The sequence below is a fragment of the Clytia hemisphaerica genome, unplaced genomic scaffold, assembly GCF_902728285.1.
Source record: "Clytia hemisphaerica strain Z4C2 unplaced genomic scaffold, Clytia hemisphaerica genome assembly, whole genome shotgun sequence".
NCBI classification, from domain to species: domain Eukaryota; kingdom Metazoa; phylum Cnidaria; class Hydrozoa; order Leptothecata; family Clytiidae; genus Clytia; species Clytia hemisphaerica.
The window spans coordinates 556678-575180 of record NW_027103855.1 but is presented as its reverse complement, the minus strand read 5'-3'; the positions used below and the strand labels follow the sequence as shown (position 1 = coordinate 575180).

Here is an 18503-nt window from a genome sequence, read left to right as displayed (position 1 = left end):
TTGCTATTAAATTTAATTTGATTTTATAAACTGTTATTCTAACGTACTCTTTCACTTTTCAGGAAAATACATTGAAAATGGAGCTCTTAAGATTGTTCTCATTTTGTGGTAAGTTCTTAGTTTCATGGAATGGATCGATTGTAAACATCGAAAATCGGAGAAATAGTTCTGAAACGTAATAATATGCACTTATAAGCCCTTACGTACCTTACAACTTGTGTTATCTTATCAAAGCATGGGTTTCAGTTCATTCAAGGGGAAAATTTGGGGCAGGATGTTGTCCTGTTCATTATCCACGACTGACAAAATATTTGTTACTTTTATTTTAGCATTTTTCATTGGAGTGTCAAGTCGTAAATGGATAGGTAAGCCCGAACCTTTCTTATCACGACCTGTCCCTACTTTATTGGTTCTTTCTTCCATTTACCGTGTTTATGCGTGCCGTTGGAAGCTACCTATTCCATGCGACACAAGTTTGTTGCTGTGTCTGTTTTCATACTGTGGAAATCGATTGCTTTTGAAAAAACATTATATTTGGGAGTTCTGTCTACAGTTACGTGATTTGCAATGATCCTTAACTTTCTGACAATTTTTAGTTTCACCCACTTTAATCGGAGATTTACACAACAAGATCAGAGAGCAATACGTGGACACACCTCCCTTGAAAGCAGATTACAGACTCTCTGCAGATGCTCAAAATTGTGCGCAATACTTATTAGACAACCCTTCACTTGATATTCTTACTCATCCATGCAACCCTGGACATTTCGGAGAAAACATCTACAAACTTTCCGCCGTCAGTGCCGACAACGAAGTCTTCCAAAGAGCCACTGAAATTTGGTAAATAGAAAATTTTTGATTGTTGCTGTGGTCTGCAAAATTGATTTAAGGCTTTATTTTGGTAAATTTATTTTTGATTTGCCAAACATCAATTATTCACTGCTACGAGAATTTGTATTTGCAGCTAATTCTCGCCAATTCGAATTCGAACTGGACATCTATCTTGTTCGAATTAAAGAAAGTATTTTACAGGGATTTCCCCTTGACGGAAACTGAGTTCTGGCTCAAATGATAAATTCGAATAAGCAAGAGTCCACTAATTAAATATCCCTTCTTCTCAATTTCAGGCATGATGAAGAAAAAGATCTCCCAGACAGAAGCGACAGTCTTTGGTACTTGATGGTCAATTTCAATAATAGAAACAAGCCTGTCGGACATTTCATTCAGGTAAGAAGTCACTTATTTCCCTGTATTTACTTTGAAATGCTTTCGAATGAAAAGTCAGCAGAGTTGAATGAAAATAAGCTAGTTTCTATGATTGCAAAGGGGGGAGGCCCAGAATCATCGAGAAAATTATCAACTAATGCAAATTTATCTAAAAATTATTTTCCAAATTGGAAGACTGATATTTTCAAAATAAGTACAAAAGGATTTTTCAACTTTTCAAACTTGGATTTTTATGTACACAAAAAGAAATTTAGGTTAATTAACTCGAAAACTTGTGTACGAAAAAAAGATCGAGTTGACTAACTCAAAAATATTTTTGTGAGAATAAAAAAATCGAGTTAAGAGTCGAGTGACGTAATAACTTGCACTTTTATGACGTCATAAGTTAGCTAGCTCAAAAATTCCTAACTCGAAGTTTTCTAACTCGATGATTCCGGGCCTCAAGGGGGGGATTGTGCGTTTTAAACAAAAATGGAGGAGTAGCCAATTTGGAAAATTACGACAGGTTTAGTCAAAAGAAGTTACCTTATAATACAAGAAATTAGTAGAACTTTCGCCATAACGAAGTTTTTCTCTCATGAGAAAAAGACTTGTATATTCTTACCTGGTAAAAATTTTCACGGAAAGAGGTCATATTTGTGTTGCTCAGTAAAAATTTGTTCGAACAAACCATTCGCCAACTGGGGGGGGCTACCCTTGCCGACCGACGGGGTGCTCCGCTGAGGTTCGAAAAATGGACCTCACATGTCACTCGATTTTTCGAAAATTTTACAAAGATTTGCAAAAAAATTGACACTGAATAGGACTAAATTCCAAAATTTTCCCAAAACTTTCCACTTTCTTCTCAAAAAAAGGTACCCTACGATGGACTGATTTTTCTATTGTGGTGTTTCTACGACCCTGCCTGAGACTAAAAAGGTACTCTGAGCAGAAGCACATTTGCCAAGTAACCCTTTGGCATCCAGAACTTTCTTCAAAAAGACAAAATTCTGTTCACGAAGTTTCAAAAATATTCTTATTCTAGTGGAGGGTTATGAAAATTAAAGGATATTATGGGAATTTAAATTTATTTTTCAGGAAATTTGGGCTCTCGCAACCAAAGTTGGATGCGGTATGGCATCTGATGACAATAATGTATCAATCGTCGTTTGTCGGTACGATAAAGCAGTCAACCCTTTGGGAACACAACTTCGAGACAACGTTCATTTGAAGAAACAATCAGCCATAAACAATAATTGTCAAGACACACCAAATTTCCCATGCACGCAAGATTTGTGTGCTCATTTTGGAGATTTGTATTGCAAAAAGTCATGTAACAAATGCTAAACTGTTTAAAAGAGACACTTTAATGTATAATATTATTATTCCCGACAAATTGTAAAAGCTCTTCCTTCTCACTGATAAAATAAAATACCTAATTATATAATAACTGAGAAAAAAAGCTATTGAATATTCTTTGAAGACCGGATAAAATTATTTTATTCCCAGTAACCTGTTCCTTCTGAAAGGTCAACCACAGTAGTAAGGTGCTAACCAAAACCCAACTCTGATAAATAGGTCGTTCTTCAGTTCAATAAGGTTCAATTCGAATTGGATTCTTAGGCTCCTCATCAGCTGTATTACGTAAAACGTTACTTTGCAAAGCAACTTCATACTGAGTGCTTGGGTCAAGATTAAACAATTCTTGGATTTGTTCGTCTCGGCTATCTTCCTTATCTGCTTCCTCGACATGCTCAGGAAGAATTAGCTCAACCACTTCCCTCATGATTTGCCTGAAACAAATTTTTTAACAAAGACTTAAATTTCATGCTGTCGTTCAAAACGAATTCAGACTTTCTCTCAATAACATGGTAACGTGCGCCATCCCTCGCATTGTTTTAAGTTAGACCAAAATGAATTTTTATCCAGCATGAAGAATATTTGGTCGATCACATTTTGTTTCTTATCCAACGCTTGCTAAAGAAGACAGAGGGCTGAATATGGAAAAACACCAGACGCAATATCAAACAACTTACTCTCTAATCATCTTCATCTGCTTTCTCATTTCAATAGGTAAATTTTCCAATTGACGCTTTAATTTTTCTTCTTCTTCAAAATCTTCAAGTTGTTGTTCATCAAGTTGCAGGAATACCAGCGCCATCTCCTCTGCATCGCGATTGTTGATGTAATGTTCGTACGTGAACGTATCACGGAAGCGCGCGATGTCCTCGCTCAAATCCCCATTAACAACCACCTGAAAACAAGATGGCGAAAAGTAAGATACAAATAAGTTGTGTACCACTGACACCTCTGTTCTGTTGTTGTGAAGGAAAACTCCTACTGACGGTTTTGCTGCTGGAAACATTGAATTACAAGCCGGATGAACGGATGCACCTCCCTTTGTTTCTGCGTCTGATATTCGTTAAATTCTGTGGCTTCAAATCCTACATGGGAGATCCAACGATAGCACTCGAGTATACTTTTTTGGCTGTGAGCTCAAAAAATGAAAACCCTTTTTCCCACCAAAATTTCAGCCTGGGTTGATTTGCAAATTGATCTCCCAAAAAGCTCGAATAGCTGAAGTTCAAATACCTAGGGAAGTTTTGCGTGAGCTGTTGCTTTGACGAATACTAATTTCAAGAAGTCAAAATTTTCGGATAAGTTTGGTCGAAATACAAAATTCTTCCTGGATAACAATCACTGGGCGAAATAAGAGATTTCCTATCCTGGAAATATCTTGAAAATATATGAAAATATTATTTCCATTTACCATTTATTGAAAATTTAATACGGAAATATGACTTTTCTATATTTCAAAGTTGTGGGAAATACCATATTTCATGATATTTCCAAATCTGAAATATCGCATATTTTCAAAATATTTCCAATTGGAAATATCTTGAAAATCGTGAAATGGATTAGGGCCACTCTGTCGCGAAAAAGCTTCCCTGTGCAGCAGCTTGTGCAAAGGTTTTAGATTAAATATGTCATGAATGTAGAAGATCAAATTTAGAGGGGGCCGGTGTGACACCGTGCATGGAAACTGACGTCTGGTTACTATGACAACCAAATAAAAGTCGGCAAAATTGAAAAATCTGTTCCAATCGAAAGAGCATGAAAAACTGTAAAGAAAAAGGTCACAACCTAGATATGAAATGAATATATCAGAATATAAGGAAATAAGGCAAAATGACGTCATAACGAAGACTCATCGGAAATAAAAATTTGCCAACTTCGAAAATTTTATTTTTTGGAAAGAGACCTCCAGTGAACATAAAAATTATTAGAAAAGTATGAAAATTTTTTTAAGAAGTCATGAGCCAAATTGCTTTTTAAATTTTGCCTGTAAGTGCTCTGCCTGGGCGCGCTCCAACCTTTGACAGGAAAATGAAAATGTCAATTTTGGCCAATAGACGAATTTTCAACTTTCGTAATGATGTTTTATGTTTACGGATGCTTTCTTTCCCAAAAATCAAAAATTTCGGAAGGAAGGGAAACTGGTGAATTTCTCCATGATTATACAACCCCCCCCCTACTGGGATTTCTACAAATTTTCAGGCTATAATTTTTTGGGGCTGGCAGGCATTATGGATGGAAAGACCCATGTCAAATTCAAGCTCATACCTTCCTGGTTAGCTCACAAGTCGCTATTACAAGAATACTAACCTAAGCTATTCCAAAATTTTTTTGGAGGTTGCTAGTATAAGCTGTGGAATGGATAATTTTTCAAATTTCATTCCAGGGGGTCTGGAACCTAAAAAGTGGAAATTTGAGTTTTAAGTCGAAATGGATTTTCTAGATTTTTTCAAAATCTAATTCATTCATCCATAGCAAACCATAAATGGAGCAACTCCTGAAATTTCATGATCATGCTCTTTCCAATCCTGAGAAACGTTGCCAGGGTTTGTGAAAACCCCCTGAAACCTATTTGAGAAAACGGTCCGTAAAGTCAGAAGTAGATAGATCTCTCTATTTCTCTGTAATAAATCAACCGTTTACAAAATTTTTCTGTTTGACTTACTGGAATAAAGTTCTACTTTAATTACTTTAGAAAGCTTTGAAATATCAAAATAGTCCAGAAATTCCAAATCATCACTTTCACGGGATGTGCGCCAATCCTTAAAATTTTGGGCCAAACTCCGTCAACATTGATTTAAGTCAATTTTAAGTGTGTTTAAACATCTCAGGCTTCAACTCCCAAACACTTATATCATTACTAGATACATCATTGATATGCCTTTCGTCTTTTTTCCCTCAAAGTTTTTCGGTAGGTGTCGTCGTCAAACTATAAGTCATATCGGAAACGTTAGTTTGAGTCAAGTCTTTGGTTTTCACAACTCAAGCTTTCTTAGTTGAGAAGAATGAAAGAGTAAAAAAATCATCAGTCAATCCAACATTTCCCCAATAAAAGCCAGTTTTTCATAGTCAAAAACACTGGCTGGCGGCCCCAAAATTTGTATGTTTTAAAAATATCACTTCTTTGGTTACCATCTTTGATATTAGGAAATCCCGCGAAAAAAAAGGCGGTATTGACTTAGCCCCGAAAGGGCGTAGCAAGGAAAATACTTTAGATGAGGGTCTAGAAAAACCTTTCTCAGGTAGTCAGGGAGCAGGGCGCCAAAAAAATCAAATAACACTCGACTTTTGAAAACTTTCAGGATGCTTAGTAGACCTAAAGGTCACAAAACCGTTTACGTGCCCTTCTGAATTTACTTGTGGGGCCTTGCAGTCTTATTTAACCTATGTATTGTTACCTAATCTACTTTTGTGAAATGGGGAATCCCTATTGGTCACAAATTTGAGCTCTGTTTATCCTAAATGAATCAAGAAGAATCAAACATCAAACGTAATTTCGGACCAAAGTCATATCCAAAATTTTAATTGTTTCTTCAATTGTATGAGGAAGCTCAGATAAAGGTTTAAATTCACAAATAAATAACCATATGTTAAAAAATCTATTGTTCATTAGCAGGTTCAGTTCGGATGTCGTTCTTCACTATCGATTCGCTTTCATCACTTATACCAAAAGTCTGCTGCAATTGCAAATCAATATCACTCTCTCCCGAATCATCATCAATCTCCATGGCTTCATCATCTGGCTTGTTTTTGACAAATCCAGTATTGCTATCACAGGCAAAAGATCAGTGGCATTTCAGTCCATGTGACTTCAATACAATGATTAGAATCGCACATGGTTTTTTGCAGTTGCAAGAAATTAAATCAACCAACTCTCCTGGAATGGGGTTGCGAAGCATCCATGGACTTCTCGTTACACATCTTCCAAGATCCAGCTGTTAAACTTTCTCAGGTTCGGAATATTGGGGAACTGTTTCAACGACCGAAGGATGATAGCAGTACGAAATTTACCCTTTTTAGATGACACAGGACGACGTCACGGGTGGTGGTAACTTTTGGGGTCCGGGGTTTTTCTTCTGTCACAGATTTAGATACCGAGCTTCAGAGATTTTCACAGTTTCTCCGTAAAGCTCGAAACGAATCGCTCGATGATGGAAAGTGTTTGGAATTAGGACGAAACGATCTCCGAGTGTAGCGAAGGTGTCCTGGTATTCATCCGATCGCGAGACGATAGTGTATGCCTTCTTTTCCCAAGGCATGAAACGCACTTGTATATCGTTACCGTGAAGGCATGGAGTGCTGGGACAAGAAGACATTTTCACCAATTCTTGCGTATGCTACTGATATCCAAAATCCTTCTGTTGTTGCAACACATCATTTCAACGTACATTCGGATGGGGATTTTTGCAGCAAAATGAAGAGCATAGATCGGAATGTCACTGTCAACCGTTTTGATGCATACGGATGATTCCTTCTCTGCTGCGTGTTTGGCGCATAAAAAGACCTTGGTATCCGCCTCTTCCTGATCTGTTGCCAATTCAGGAACTTGCTCACAAAATAGCTCTCCTCCTGAAGCAGAAATCTTATGAAACTGATTGCCGTGGTTTACGTAGAGAGTAGACGTTTCGAGATACTTCGCGTATTTTTGACCATTTGTTGACCACTCTTTGAAAAGAAACTCAACCAGATTGGGCTACCATCACGTAGGTATTTTGACCATTGTTTCGGGCGAGCCTGATCACGTCTTTCAATGCTGATCTTGACAGTGCCAGACTCCTTTCTCCTTTCACGCTCGTAGGACTTGATCGAGCCAGGCTTGTACTGATCAGTAACGAAGTAGACTACTCTACTTTGAAGAATACGTTTTAGGATATACTCCGCGACATCACCGAACGTTGATAAGGGGACGGATGCCATTTGCTGCAGGAGAACCATTCCATCCCAAATTGTGCAGTTAACCACAGGATTTGTCGTTGTTCATGTAACTTAGGGTTTGTTTATGAGCGGTGTAGACAGGGCCTTAAGTTAAAAAATTAAACAGGGGTCCCCCATAACTATAGGGTTTGTTTTAGAGTGGTGTAGATAGGGCCTTAAGTTAAAAAATTTAGCAGGGGTCCCCCATAACTATAGGGTTTGTTTTAGAGCGGTGTAACTAGGACCTTAAGTAAACAAATTCAACAGGGTCCTCCCATAACTTGGGGGTTTGTTTTGAGAGATAATATTAGGGCCTCAAGTAAAAGAAAATCAACAGGTGTCCTACCCAAATTTAAGCTTTAATATAAACCGAACATGACCATACCATTCGTCCCAAAAAAAAAATGAAAGAGGGGAGGGAAAGGGAAAGGAAAGTGTGAAAGCAAAAAAAACAAAAAAAAAACAAAAACCAACCTTGCACGTAGTGCTGTCGCGTGAGACTTTTCAGTCAGTTTTCTGTAACTTTCATTCTTGTATGAGTTAAAATGAAAAGGACAGGCTTCTTCAGATTCTTCATCATCCATTTCAATGAAAATCTAACACACACAACCAGAGCGCTCACATGTAACTTTGCACTTCGCTTTTCGCGCTATTTTTTTTTTCTTTCGCGCGCTTATTTTCGAATGTTTACATCAAATTATCGAATAAGTCAAAGACGGGGGTTCGAGAATCGTGTTTTGATTTCAAAAACAAAGACAATTGTTGAATGAACAATCTTATAAAACACAAGAAGAAATTGACATAACCAACATATGGTTTCAAATAAGAAAACATTACAATATTTTAAATTTTCGAATGTTTTATTGTGTTACTTTTTTATACTTGAAACCCCCTGATTAGATTGCGAGTCAGTTTGAACGTTTTTATCAGTGGAAAGAAAGATGGCGGCAATTTCAAAAAGTTTCAAAAACAAGAAGTATGAAATGTTTTGATTGTTTGTGGACGCCTCAAGTAATTTCAAGAGGGCACGTAAACTGTTTTGAGTTCTATGAAGCATAAGCTTTCATTTTATGTAGGTTTTGAAAAGTCCCACAACTTTTGGCATTTTTTTTGGCGCTCTGCTCCCTGACAAACGCGCAAAATCCCGAAATCGATAATTTTTTCACCAAATCTCAAAGCTTCATGTGACTCCCACCTTAATGAAGAGAAGTTTTCACATTCACATTTTCAAAAAAATTTTCTCCCCCTTCCATTCTGGAAACTGTCGGATAATCTTAAAGTAAAAAAGGAAAAAGGGGAGCTTGAAAACACATTCCAGTACACTCTAGAAATATCACTCTCCCTTTTTCGTAGGCTCTTTTATTCTGCCCTTTGTGACAAAACTGGACAAAATATTACTTACAAATGTCAAAACAAGTAATTGATATGCAAGAATCATCAAAAGTTTTCTTTTACAAATGTACATTTTTCTGTTCGCGGTGAACAATGTCAAATAATTGAAGCATCAAAAGTGTAGATTTTTCCTTCTTGATTCTGTTTCGAATGTTTTGACACTGCAATATCTTCATCGGAACGTTTTGATGATGATTCGAAGGCTAGCTTCCGCGGCCGCATATCTAAAATTTTTTTTTTTTTTTTTTTTTTTTTTCAGTTTTTTTTATTTATTAGTAATTAAATATTAAATTCAAAGTTAAATAAAACAATGATTGAAATCACGACACAAACAAAACTGAAAACTGAATCGAAAACTGTCGAACTAGCACAACCTAGCGGGTTATGCCAAACTCAAAAGCATAAACAAAGCAATGGTAAATACGGTGAAAGAATTAAGTACTAAAATCTATGAAAAGCTAACATTTCAAATATTGTTATTCAATAAGTCAATCTCATCAAACCTAAGGTTTGGTTTAAGTGTTCGTGTGCCTCGAATACATGTTACAACTGATCTCGTTAAAGCAAACGAAATTTTTGTTCTGATCCAATTTTGGTTTGAGACGCGTGAGAATCTGTCTTATCAGCTAGTAGATTAGCTAGCGCTCCAAAGAAGTGCTCAGCCTCTACACCCATTCCACCATTCATGGAAAATATCAACGGAGTGAATGATCCATGATCAACTTTGATAATTCGTTCGTTGTAGTTTCTCTTTTTTTCCCGTTCGTTTGACGCAAAAGCGCTTTTGAGACTTTGGGCTGTGTATCTCAGAGCATAGGCGTTGAATACCTTTACATCAAAAAATGCTCGTTGTCCACGAACCCAAAAGCCTCCAGCACTGATGTCAGCTCTCGCGTTGTCAGTCGTGATCGCACCTTTGTTTAAACGTTCGCCAGTGATCGGCTCCAACATTGGTTCGATAGCGACATCATGTGTCACTTGATTAACATTTGAGCAATTGTATCCTCAAAATGTTGTGCCGTTGGTAGATGAACCCTCCTTTAGGGCAGGAAAGTGCATGCTCGACAGAGAACGACTGCCACATGCACATGTCGATGGTAGGTGCTTCATGTTCCATCTGTATCGGACGGCAATTGCATCGAAGAACTCTCTTTTGATAGGTTGAAATTTTCAGATTTAGGGGTACAGTGGTCAACCAATTGGATGCACCTTTTGCTTTAGCAAGATCGTTCGGTTTCAGCTCTTGACGTGTCATTTCTCTGCGGAGATTTTCGAGGATGATTGTTCTTCCTTCTTTCGTTTCTCTTGATCTCAGACTTTGCTGCCCTGTTGTCAACTTCGTACACTGGTTTCTGTTCGATGATGTCTTGGGAGAACTTCATTGTAAGTTCTCTGGGAGTTTTGAAATTCTTCCTTCGCCAGAGATGATAAGATGGGTATGGCCAATCCTCCCATACGCACCGGTAGTGACAAGAGTAGTCTTTCTCGGTGCTGCAGTGATGGTTTTCAGTAATTGAAGGAATGAAATAGTTGTCAATAACTTCATCGAGGGCTTCAGATATTCCTCAATTCCGGGCATCACCGTAGGTAGTAGGTGAACTTGCTAACATACCCACCAACGAATGCACAGTAGGCGAGGTGTGGTTCTGATCTTGCGATATCACTCAGTGTTTGGAGCTCAGCTTGCCATTTTTCTATCAATTTCTTTACATATTCCTGTTGGCCACCCTCTTGACCAATGAAACCACCAAGATATTTATGTCCATCAACCGTGATGTTGATTCCTGTGTCTTTGAATAGCACATTTGCTTCTTCGAGCTTCTCCTCCTTCACTATCAAATACGACTTGGAAGCTTTTGGGTTGTAACCTAGGAGAGGTCCTAAGTCATTGACGTCATTCCCACCACTTCTTCAGGGCTTGAAGCTTCCCAGTACCAGCGAGGTCGTCAGCATATGCAGCATTTTTAACTCCTTGTGTCAGCAAATCTTCTTGGAGGATCTCAAGCAGTGGCATTAATCCAATTGCATATGCTGGCATTGCTGTAGGGTCGCCTGTGTGGTACCTTCTTGCGATGCAATCTCCTTTCCTCCCATTAGGAAAAGTCTTGATGGGCGGTGGTAGCAGTTGTGAATATATTGAGCCATAGCTGGACACAATATTTTGATGTTGTGGGAGCAGTGATCTTCTGTTAATGCTGTTGAAAGCATTCGCTGCATCCACTAGTATCACTCCGTCTGTCTCATCTTCTTGGAATAGTTGGTTGATTGCGTGAACTGCCGCTTCACAGCCAGCCTGCTGTCCAGCACACACTTGAACACTACCAGTTGCTTTAAGGATATCTGGCTTGATGGTGTTGATCAGAACTTTTCCGAAGATACGTCCTCATCACTTCTCCAATTCCAATTGGTCGTACCCCTGGGTTTTTGTCTAGAGGTATCAATCTACAAGCAAGTACAGCTTCAATTGATCGTCTTTTAACATCAACTTCTTGTCGGCATAAGATTTTCAGCATGCGTGCCATTGCTTCCCTCAAATCAGAGCTGTATTTGCCATAGTTCTTGGAGGCAAGGATACGTCTCCATTGGTCAGCATCTGTCCTGATGGTCCAGCAGCACCCTTCGTTTTAATGGCTGCCTCTCGAATCATTGTCCCATCAATGGACTCAAAGATGATTGGGTCAACTGGAACTACTTCTTTCTCGAGATGATACGATCGTCGGTGTGTTCGTTTGCATTTTGGATGAAGCGATTAAGAGTGTATATCTAAAATCGAGCTAAGGGAATGGGTTCGAGTTTGAACGGTCTTTGGAATAATATAATAGAGGGCAATGAATAGTCTGAATCGCAGACCTCTACAAAACCGAAGGTGGTAGAGTATAGGTCCGTTAGTGGATGCCAGCAGGCCTAGCGGTGAAAGGATGCGCGGAAAATTTTTTTTTCAACAAAACAACCCATATCTTGACGTTTCGAACCATATTTGGAATCGTAAGGAGAAAGTCAAAAGGTCATATGAAGATCATTTAGAAAACCGATGCTTGCTAATTAGAGAGGGAAAATATATTTTTGAATTTTGATCTAAAGTTATTTTCCGCCAATTGTAGGTAGGTGTCCGATAATTGTAAGTATTTGACTTAAAAATAGCCGGGGAATATATATTTTTTTACTAATCCACCAAAGGTGACAGCTTTCTAGCGCCGATTACCGAAACGAGAACCGAAAAAGACGCCGGAACCAATCATCATTACATCCCACAAATACACCTTTTTAATTACTTGTGAATCAGAGTGTGGTTCCCTCATTCGTTTATACTTTTCGATCCGTCGTTTTGATGAGAAAGACACTTATTATTGCTAATCCAAGGGCAAGGAAAATTTGTGGTAGCACATTTGGAGACTTCAGCAATGGATAAATGGAATGATTTATGCCATGGAGTATTCAAATATTATTATAGATATTTCTTTTCTTTGATATTTATTTACAAGTGTAACAAAAATATACCACAAGTGGTTCCAAAAATTCAGCGACCTTGCACCGACCAAAAATACAAAACTTAAAAATGTTGATAAATTTACAAAATAAAAATGCTCTATAATCTCTAAAAATTTCGACTATAGTCCCAGTCAAAGCAACAATATCACTGAAATAATTTTAATTTAACCCTATTAGCCCCAAGCTTTTTTTTGACTTTTGTATCCCCAGGGGGGGGGGGGTAGAATCTACCACCCTCGATTATTTTCGATCTAGAAGAGCTATGGCCATGAAATTTTGTACAGATGTTCTCCAACATGATACAATTTTCCAGGAAGAAAAAAAAAATTGATGACGTCATTTAAAAAACTGATGACGTCATCACAAAATTTCCACCTGTCGGGAAAAAGCCCAAAAATATTGTGTACAAAAAATGTCTATTGCAGTCGAACCAATAAAGATATTTCAATTCTGTTTAAAGATTCTGAAAGGTAAAAGACTGTTCTTTAACATAATTGCCGGTTTTGCAATTTCCATGAAGAATTTTCTTAAAATCTATGCTGAAGATGAGTAAAATTTTCAAAATTTGATGACGTCATAAATGATGACGTCATTATTTTCAAAATTCTTTTTTGATTTTTTAAATTTGTATTTATCAATGCCTATCACGTGTCAAAATTTGAAAATGATTGAATTAATGGTTTAGAATTTATCAGCACTTTAAAATTTTGAGTTTTATACGCTTTAGCTGGGTTTTATGTCATGTTCACAATAAAGTCATAAAACCTGATCTGGACAACCTATGACCCTGAAAATTTTGCACAAATACTCTTAATAAGATTTTATTAAAAGTCAGAAAGTTTCAGGTCGTTTAAAAATTTTACTCCGAGATATAAACAAAAGAACTCCAGCGTGGTAGATTCTACCCCCCCTGGGGCTAATAGGGTTAAAAGGCAAACCCTAAAGTTCGCACATTTAAATATTTGGATAGAATTCAAGATGAAGGAGATTCTACCTTTCTCCACTCTCACTAAACGAATGACATTATCAAAGCTTATTCCGCTTCTACGCATCCCGCCCAGCAGAGAAGAGTAACACCAAGAGCGTGAAGCGAGCAACCAACCCATGCCAAAATGTAACTCCATCCCCAGCTTTTATCAGCGACATCTTTATATTCAACTGTGTACAAAACCAAAGCTGCTAAAGCCGTCAGAACTGAAAGAAAGAAGAGAAAATGAAGTTCAATTGCCAGTTTGCTAAAGCAAAAAGTCTAAAAAGATGGCTTTTCAGAAAAGCTAGACAAAATCCACTCTTATCACTATGGTATCACGAATAAAGTAACGTTGAACCGTCCTAGCCGATATAAATTCACCAGCCTCCACCTAATAAAGTAAATGCTATCTAGGTTGGTTTTAGGTCTCATTGCACTTTCTGTACACCCCTGTCTCAGTAACCCACTGGGTCTTAAAAGTTCACCGGGGTAACTTTGAAATGAGAAATATCCACCGGGGTAGAGATTTCAGTCGCTGGGTCAAGAAAATCGGTAATTTTTTAATATCGGACAAAGTCAAAAGATTTTTTCCTGGGTTTGCGCTATTTAGCACTTTAGAAAAATCAGATTTCGTCGGGGTTTTTGATTAAGTTCTCGTTTTTTGCCGGTTTGAGATTTCCATTGTTCTTCACTCGATTTTTACACCGGGTTCGACCGGGGCGAATCTGACCGGGCCACTGATACAGGGGTGTTTCTGTCACACAAGAAAGTACACCCTGCCTGGTCTCCAGTAGCGATTGAAAAATATTTGAATAATGAATGTCTTGTAATTTAATGGATGGGAAGTTAGCTATAGCTCGAAAACTCAATGGTGCTCCTCAAACAAAAACTTTCATCCCTGGGAAGAAAGGAGTTTCAATGTTTATTTCGATTCTAAAGATCGATCGGTTTGTAAGGGTGCTTTTTCTTACTGGTTGAATTTCGATCGCGACTGTGAGCTACATATAAAAGGTTCCAAGGGAGATATTATAAGAATTTACTCTTCTGCTATTATGCAAGTCCTAATTATTGATATACCATTATGCGGTAAAAGGTGGAAAGACAAATATGAAGTCATCGGCGGTTATATAAGGATTGCATATTTTTCTGTTTCGACTGTCCATAGCGCAATATGACAAACAAATATAAGGTAATTCAGAAATATCGAAAAACATAAACATTTTGTTGGTATCAAGAAGCACCCGAATGCACTGCATACTGCATACATGAAACCTGTCAAGTTTAAAACCCGAAGGGTGGTACATTTTCAAAATCTAGCGATAGATTTACTTTCAATCAATTGATTTTGTAAAAAGTAAGTGTGCTATGCGTTTTGGATGGGAAATAGTGGCTTCATTTCCCACCCTTTGGGGCTTTAGTAAACAAATACATTCGGAGGCTCCTCTTTCGATGGTTATGTCAAACCAAAGAAAAGGCATCCCCTGGTATCTTGGGCTGAAAAATGCAACGCCAACATTATGAAAGGTATACTTACATGCACCCAAGTCCATCAAGACATAAGCGAAGGAGATATCTTTCTCAATACATGGTGAAATACAACTCAACAGGGTCGCCAAAACAAGTAAACCCATACTGGCAATCAAACATAGACGGGCTGCTTCGGGAACTAAGAAACACAAAAGAAATTGTGATTGAAGATTCATAATTTGTCAGACAAATTATCAAATTTGCATAAAAGAAAATCAAGCTTAAAATGCGTCATTGGCTTTTAGATATTGGCATTTTTTCCTTGTTTGATATTAATGATCTCTTATGACATCAATTAATGGATCGATAAATGAAGGGACGGAAGTTTGTTTGACGTTTGCATTCCCTCACAGTGTCATGCAATCTTCTTATCATCGAAGATATTTTTTCAAATCAAAATTATATGTGTATATGCGATTCAAAATTATTTCAAAACGCTTGAAATTCTCCAATACCAGGCTCAACTTTGTTATTTTTTTGATAAGTTCGAACCTCATTGCTCTTATAAGATTTTGGCGAAAAGCTCATTGCTAAAAATGATGTATTGTTAGAGATTTTCATTCTTCTTTACACTAGATCTTTGCAGTCTTATTTTTACCTTTTGCTTGCCAAAACTTGATGACCGAAGTCTCACATCCACTGGCAAGTATCGAAGCCGGTTCACATTTCTGGAAGATTCCTTGGTGACCATCGTTATTGTTGTTACTCAGCCAGTAAGAAGTCCCTGCGCCAGTAAGCAAACATATCGTACCGCAAGTTAAAATCAACCAGATGAAACAGTAACAAGCTTTATCCATCGATGCCATATTTCTTAACTTTTGAGATGTTTCACACTCATTGATTCAAAAACTAAATACTAAGCGATCTTTACTCTTCTGCTCTGAGAACACTTGTGATTCCATATTCTGCTTCACATGATCATCAAATATTAAATTACAGCATGGTTAAAAGCATCGCTAATTGAATTGTAATTAAAAACTCATTAAAAGGATCACATATTTCTCCACACAAATGACTCTTGGCACAACGTCAGCATATCGTCATTACTGACAACAATATAATTTAATTAAACAGAAACAAAAGTTGCTTAATGACCATACTAAAATAAGTTTCGCTGACTTAAACCTCCTCTGAAAATAACTTCTTAGAAAGTGAAACTTCTGTGAGAATGAATGAATCTTTTGTGTGAGAGCCAGCTGGGTCTGACCTTTTGCTATTTGTGATAGTTCGGTTGTTCTTTTCCATCAAATTATTCCGCAAATTGTTTTTTGTCATTTTGCGAATTAGTATTTTCTACAGTTTCAACGCTCATAACCACCTTACAAGTGCTGTTTTCAACTCTTTTGCGCTTTTGGGTCTTCAAATACGGATGATTGTTTGTATTGTACGACACTAGATATTTATAAAAAATTTCACAATTTATTTCCGAAGTATTCACACACTATCAGCAACTGAGGAATACCGGAAAAACTTATCATATGTGGATCTTTACTTTCACTTTATACCTTAACTTGATATTACAGTATGTATGTCAAATTTGTAGCAAAAAGGGCGAGAATTAAGAAATAGTTGAAATTCTTTCGTTATTAGCGAAACGCGTGGTATACTAACGGAAAAAGGCGACAAAATAATTGATTGATCAACCACACGTAGACTATGTTATAGTCTAAGACGAATCACTATCAAAGAAAAAAGCCCAAAGCCGAAGAAAATTCGCAAACGGGTTTTTTTGCCGAAAAGAGTTTACAGTCGGTAGAGTTGCTAGTCGTTTCTTCGAAACTCTCCCGCCGATTTTTTTTTCCGTATACCGCCATAACGCCATACCGCCATTTTTCCCGCCTTTACTATCACTGTGTAACGGACGATAACATCGTCTAAACCACACGTCGAATAAAAAATCTACTTATATTTTTTAGACCATCTTTTGGATCCGTGCCAGCTTTCTGAAACAAAAAGTTCAAAACACACTGCACATAGGCCCACATAGTCCGCTAAAAGACTGAGATCAAACGACCTTTAAACTGTCATCAAACTTATATATTATATAAGTTTGATGACAGTTTTTTATCTGATGAAGTTTGATTGGTGTTCAATGAGTTTGGTTTAAGAAAAAGTTCCAGCTTTTCTTCCTCGATGCCAGCCCAGGCGATGTCAACCGAACCCTATCAAAGCGATCGACGGGACGATAGATATTTGCCTGCTCTTTAAGCTTTTTAGCGTGGGCGTCTGCTAATAAGCCGTCGGAGATGGGCAACAAGGTAATAAATCAAGCTTCAATATCGAACTTCACCGATCTTGATACACCATTTTCTATTCAGCATTTTTATTTTGAATCATTAACAACTTCCCATTTCCGTACTAAGATTCTTGATACTTTTCTGGAATCTTTTCCTTATATATATTTAACAGTATAACCAGCAAGAAATTGGGGAGGGTTCGTTTAATAGGATGCAGTTTAAAACAGATATTATTTGAAAGGTGGCAGTTAGTGTAAGCTATATCTAGGAACTAGCCATAGCTTTCACTAACGTAACTGCCACCCGCTAGTACAAATGCTTGTAAAAACTAATTAATGCTAATTAAGGCTTTTTAACGCTTTATAGCAAAAGTTTGGAAATGATTTGGAATAGTTAGAATGATTCTTCTCAGCATTTTCTTTGAGATATCAATGAATAAGCTAACATAAATGAAACATATTTTTTTTCTAAAATGTGAATTACTTTTTACAAAGAATAGAATACGAATCTTAAAACATTCATTAGGAAAAGTGTCCAGGTAGAATCAATTACAGACGGTTACAGATACTAAACCAGTCAAAAGACATGCAACTATATTTATTTCAACCAATTTGAAAGATAAATGAAACATAGTAGAACCAAACAGCATAAGAAATGCTATGAGCCAGAAACATAACGAGCAGGAACCAAAAATTGACAGGTAACAATGTACTTAACAAAGGATATCGTGATCCAAAATTGTTTACATTAAATGGATTTACCAGTAATCTAGAAGCTGTAACAGCGTTGTGTAAATGTTGGAAGATGATAGGACGTAACGTGGTAATAGTATCAGTAACGAGGCAATATTGATGAGCAGGAAGCAGGTATTGACAGGGAAAAGCGTACATTCAGGACTTTTTCCAACGGCATGATAAGGGATCTCATGGACAAAATTGTTTACATTAAAAAGATATGCCTGGCGCATTAAATGCCAGTTATCTTGCAGTTGTAACAGCTATATCGTGTAGAAGGATGGAAAATCATGACGTAACGTGGTAATAGTAGCAGTAACGAGGTAATATTGCGTTGTCAAGGTAAACCATTCATAAAAAGCTTAAAGGGAAAATAAGAAACATGAAATTAGATGATATGGCAGTCATCGAAAAAATGCTCTGTTCGCGTCGCAACGGGTGTTAAAAATGCATGCTGGCGGACGGGCGGTCAAAAACATTCCCGGTTTTTTTTTAATCATGCAAGTAACTCAGGGGCGGGTGGTAACGAGAGCAAAACAATTTTTCGATGGTCGTCAGAGCAATTGAGAAAAAAGCTATACTTTAAAAGAACAAATTGCTTTTCCCAGATTTTTTTCCGCATCTCCGCACCAGAAAATCAGCGGAAAATTTGATGCGGCGGGCGGGTGACGCGAATAG

The 18503-nt window shown here is 37.4% G+C and overlaps 3 protein-coding genes across 3 annotated transcripts; 1 reads left to right on the top strand and 2 right to left on the bottom strand.

Annotated features, from left to right (window-relative positions):
- The first annotated feature begins 16 nt into the window (after positions 1–16).
- On the top strand, positions 17–2644 carry LOC136808181 (cysteine-rich venom protein-like). The gene is made up of 5 exons (XM_067064720.1): positions 17–108; positions 330–365; positions 597–840; positions 1128–1227; positions 2305–2644. Exons 1-5 carry the CDS (start codon positions 78–80, stop codon positions 2551–2553), a joined length of 660 nt encoding a protein of 219 aa, XP_066920821.1. The 5' UTR covers positions 17–77; the 3' UTR covers positions 2554–2644.
- Positions 2645–2790: 146 nt separating this feature from the next.
- Positions 2791–8995, bottom strand: LOC136808180 (uncharacterized). Its single transcript, XM_067064719.1, has 3 exons — positions 8879–8995; positions 3243–3460; positions 2791–2999 (listed from the first exon to the last, which is right to left on the bottom strand). Exons 1-3 carry the CDS (start codon positions 8939–8941, stop codon positions 2798–2800), a joined length of 483 nt encoding a protein of 160 aa, XP_066920820.1. The 5' UTR covers positions 8942–8995; the 3' UTR covers positions 2791–2797.
- Positions 8996–13155: 4160 nt separating this feature from the next.
- On the bottom strand, positions 13156–15776 carry LOC136808271 (uncharacterized). Its single transcript, XM_067064813.1, has 3 exons — positions 15453–15776; positions 14862–14993; positions 13156–13551 (listed from the first exon to the last, which is right to left on the bottom strand). The coding sequence occupies exons 1-3, from the start codon at positions 15658–15660 to the stop codon at positions 13391–13393; spliced, it is 501 nt and encodes a 166-aa protein (XP_066920914.1). The 5' UTR covers positions 15661–15776; the 3' UTR covers positions 13156–13390.
- Positions 15777–18503: the final 2727 nt, after the last annotated feature.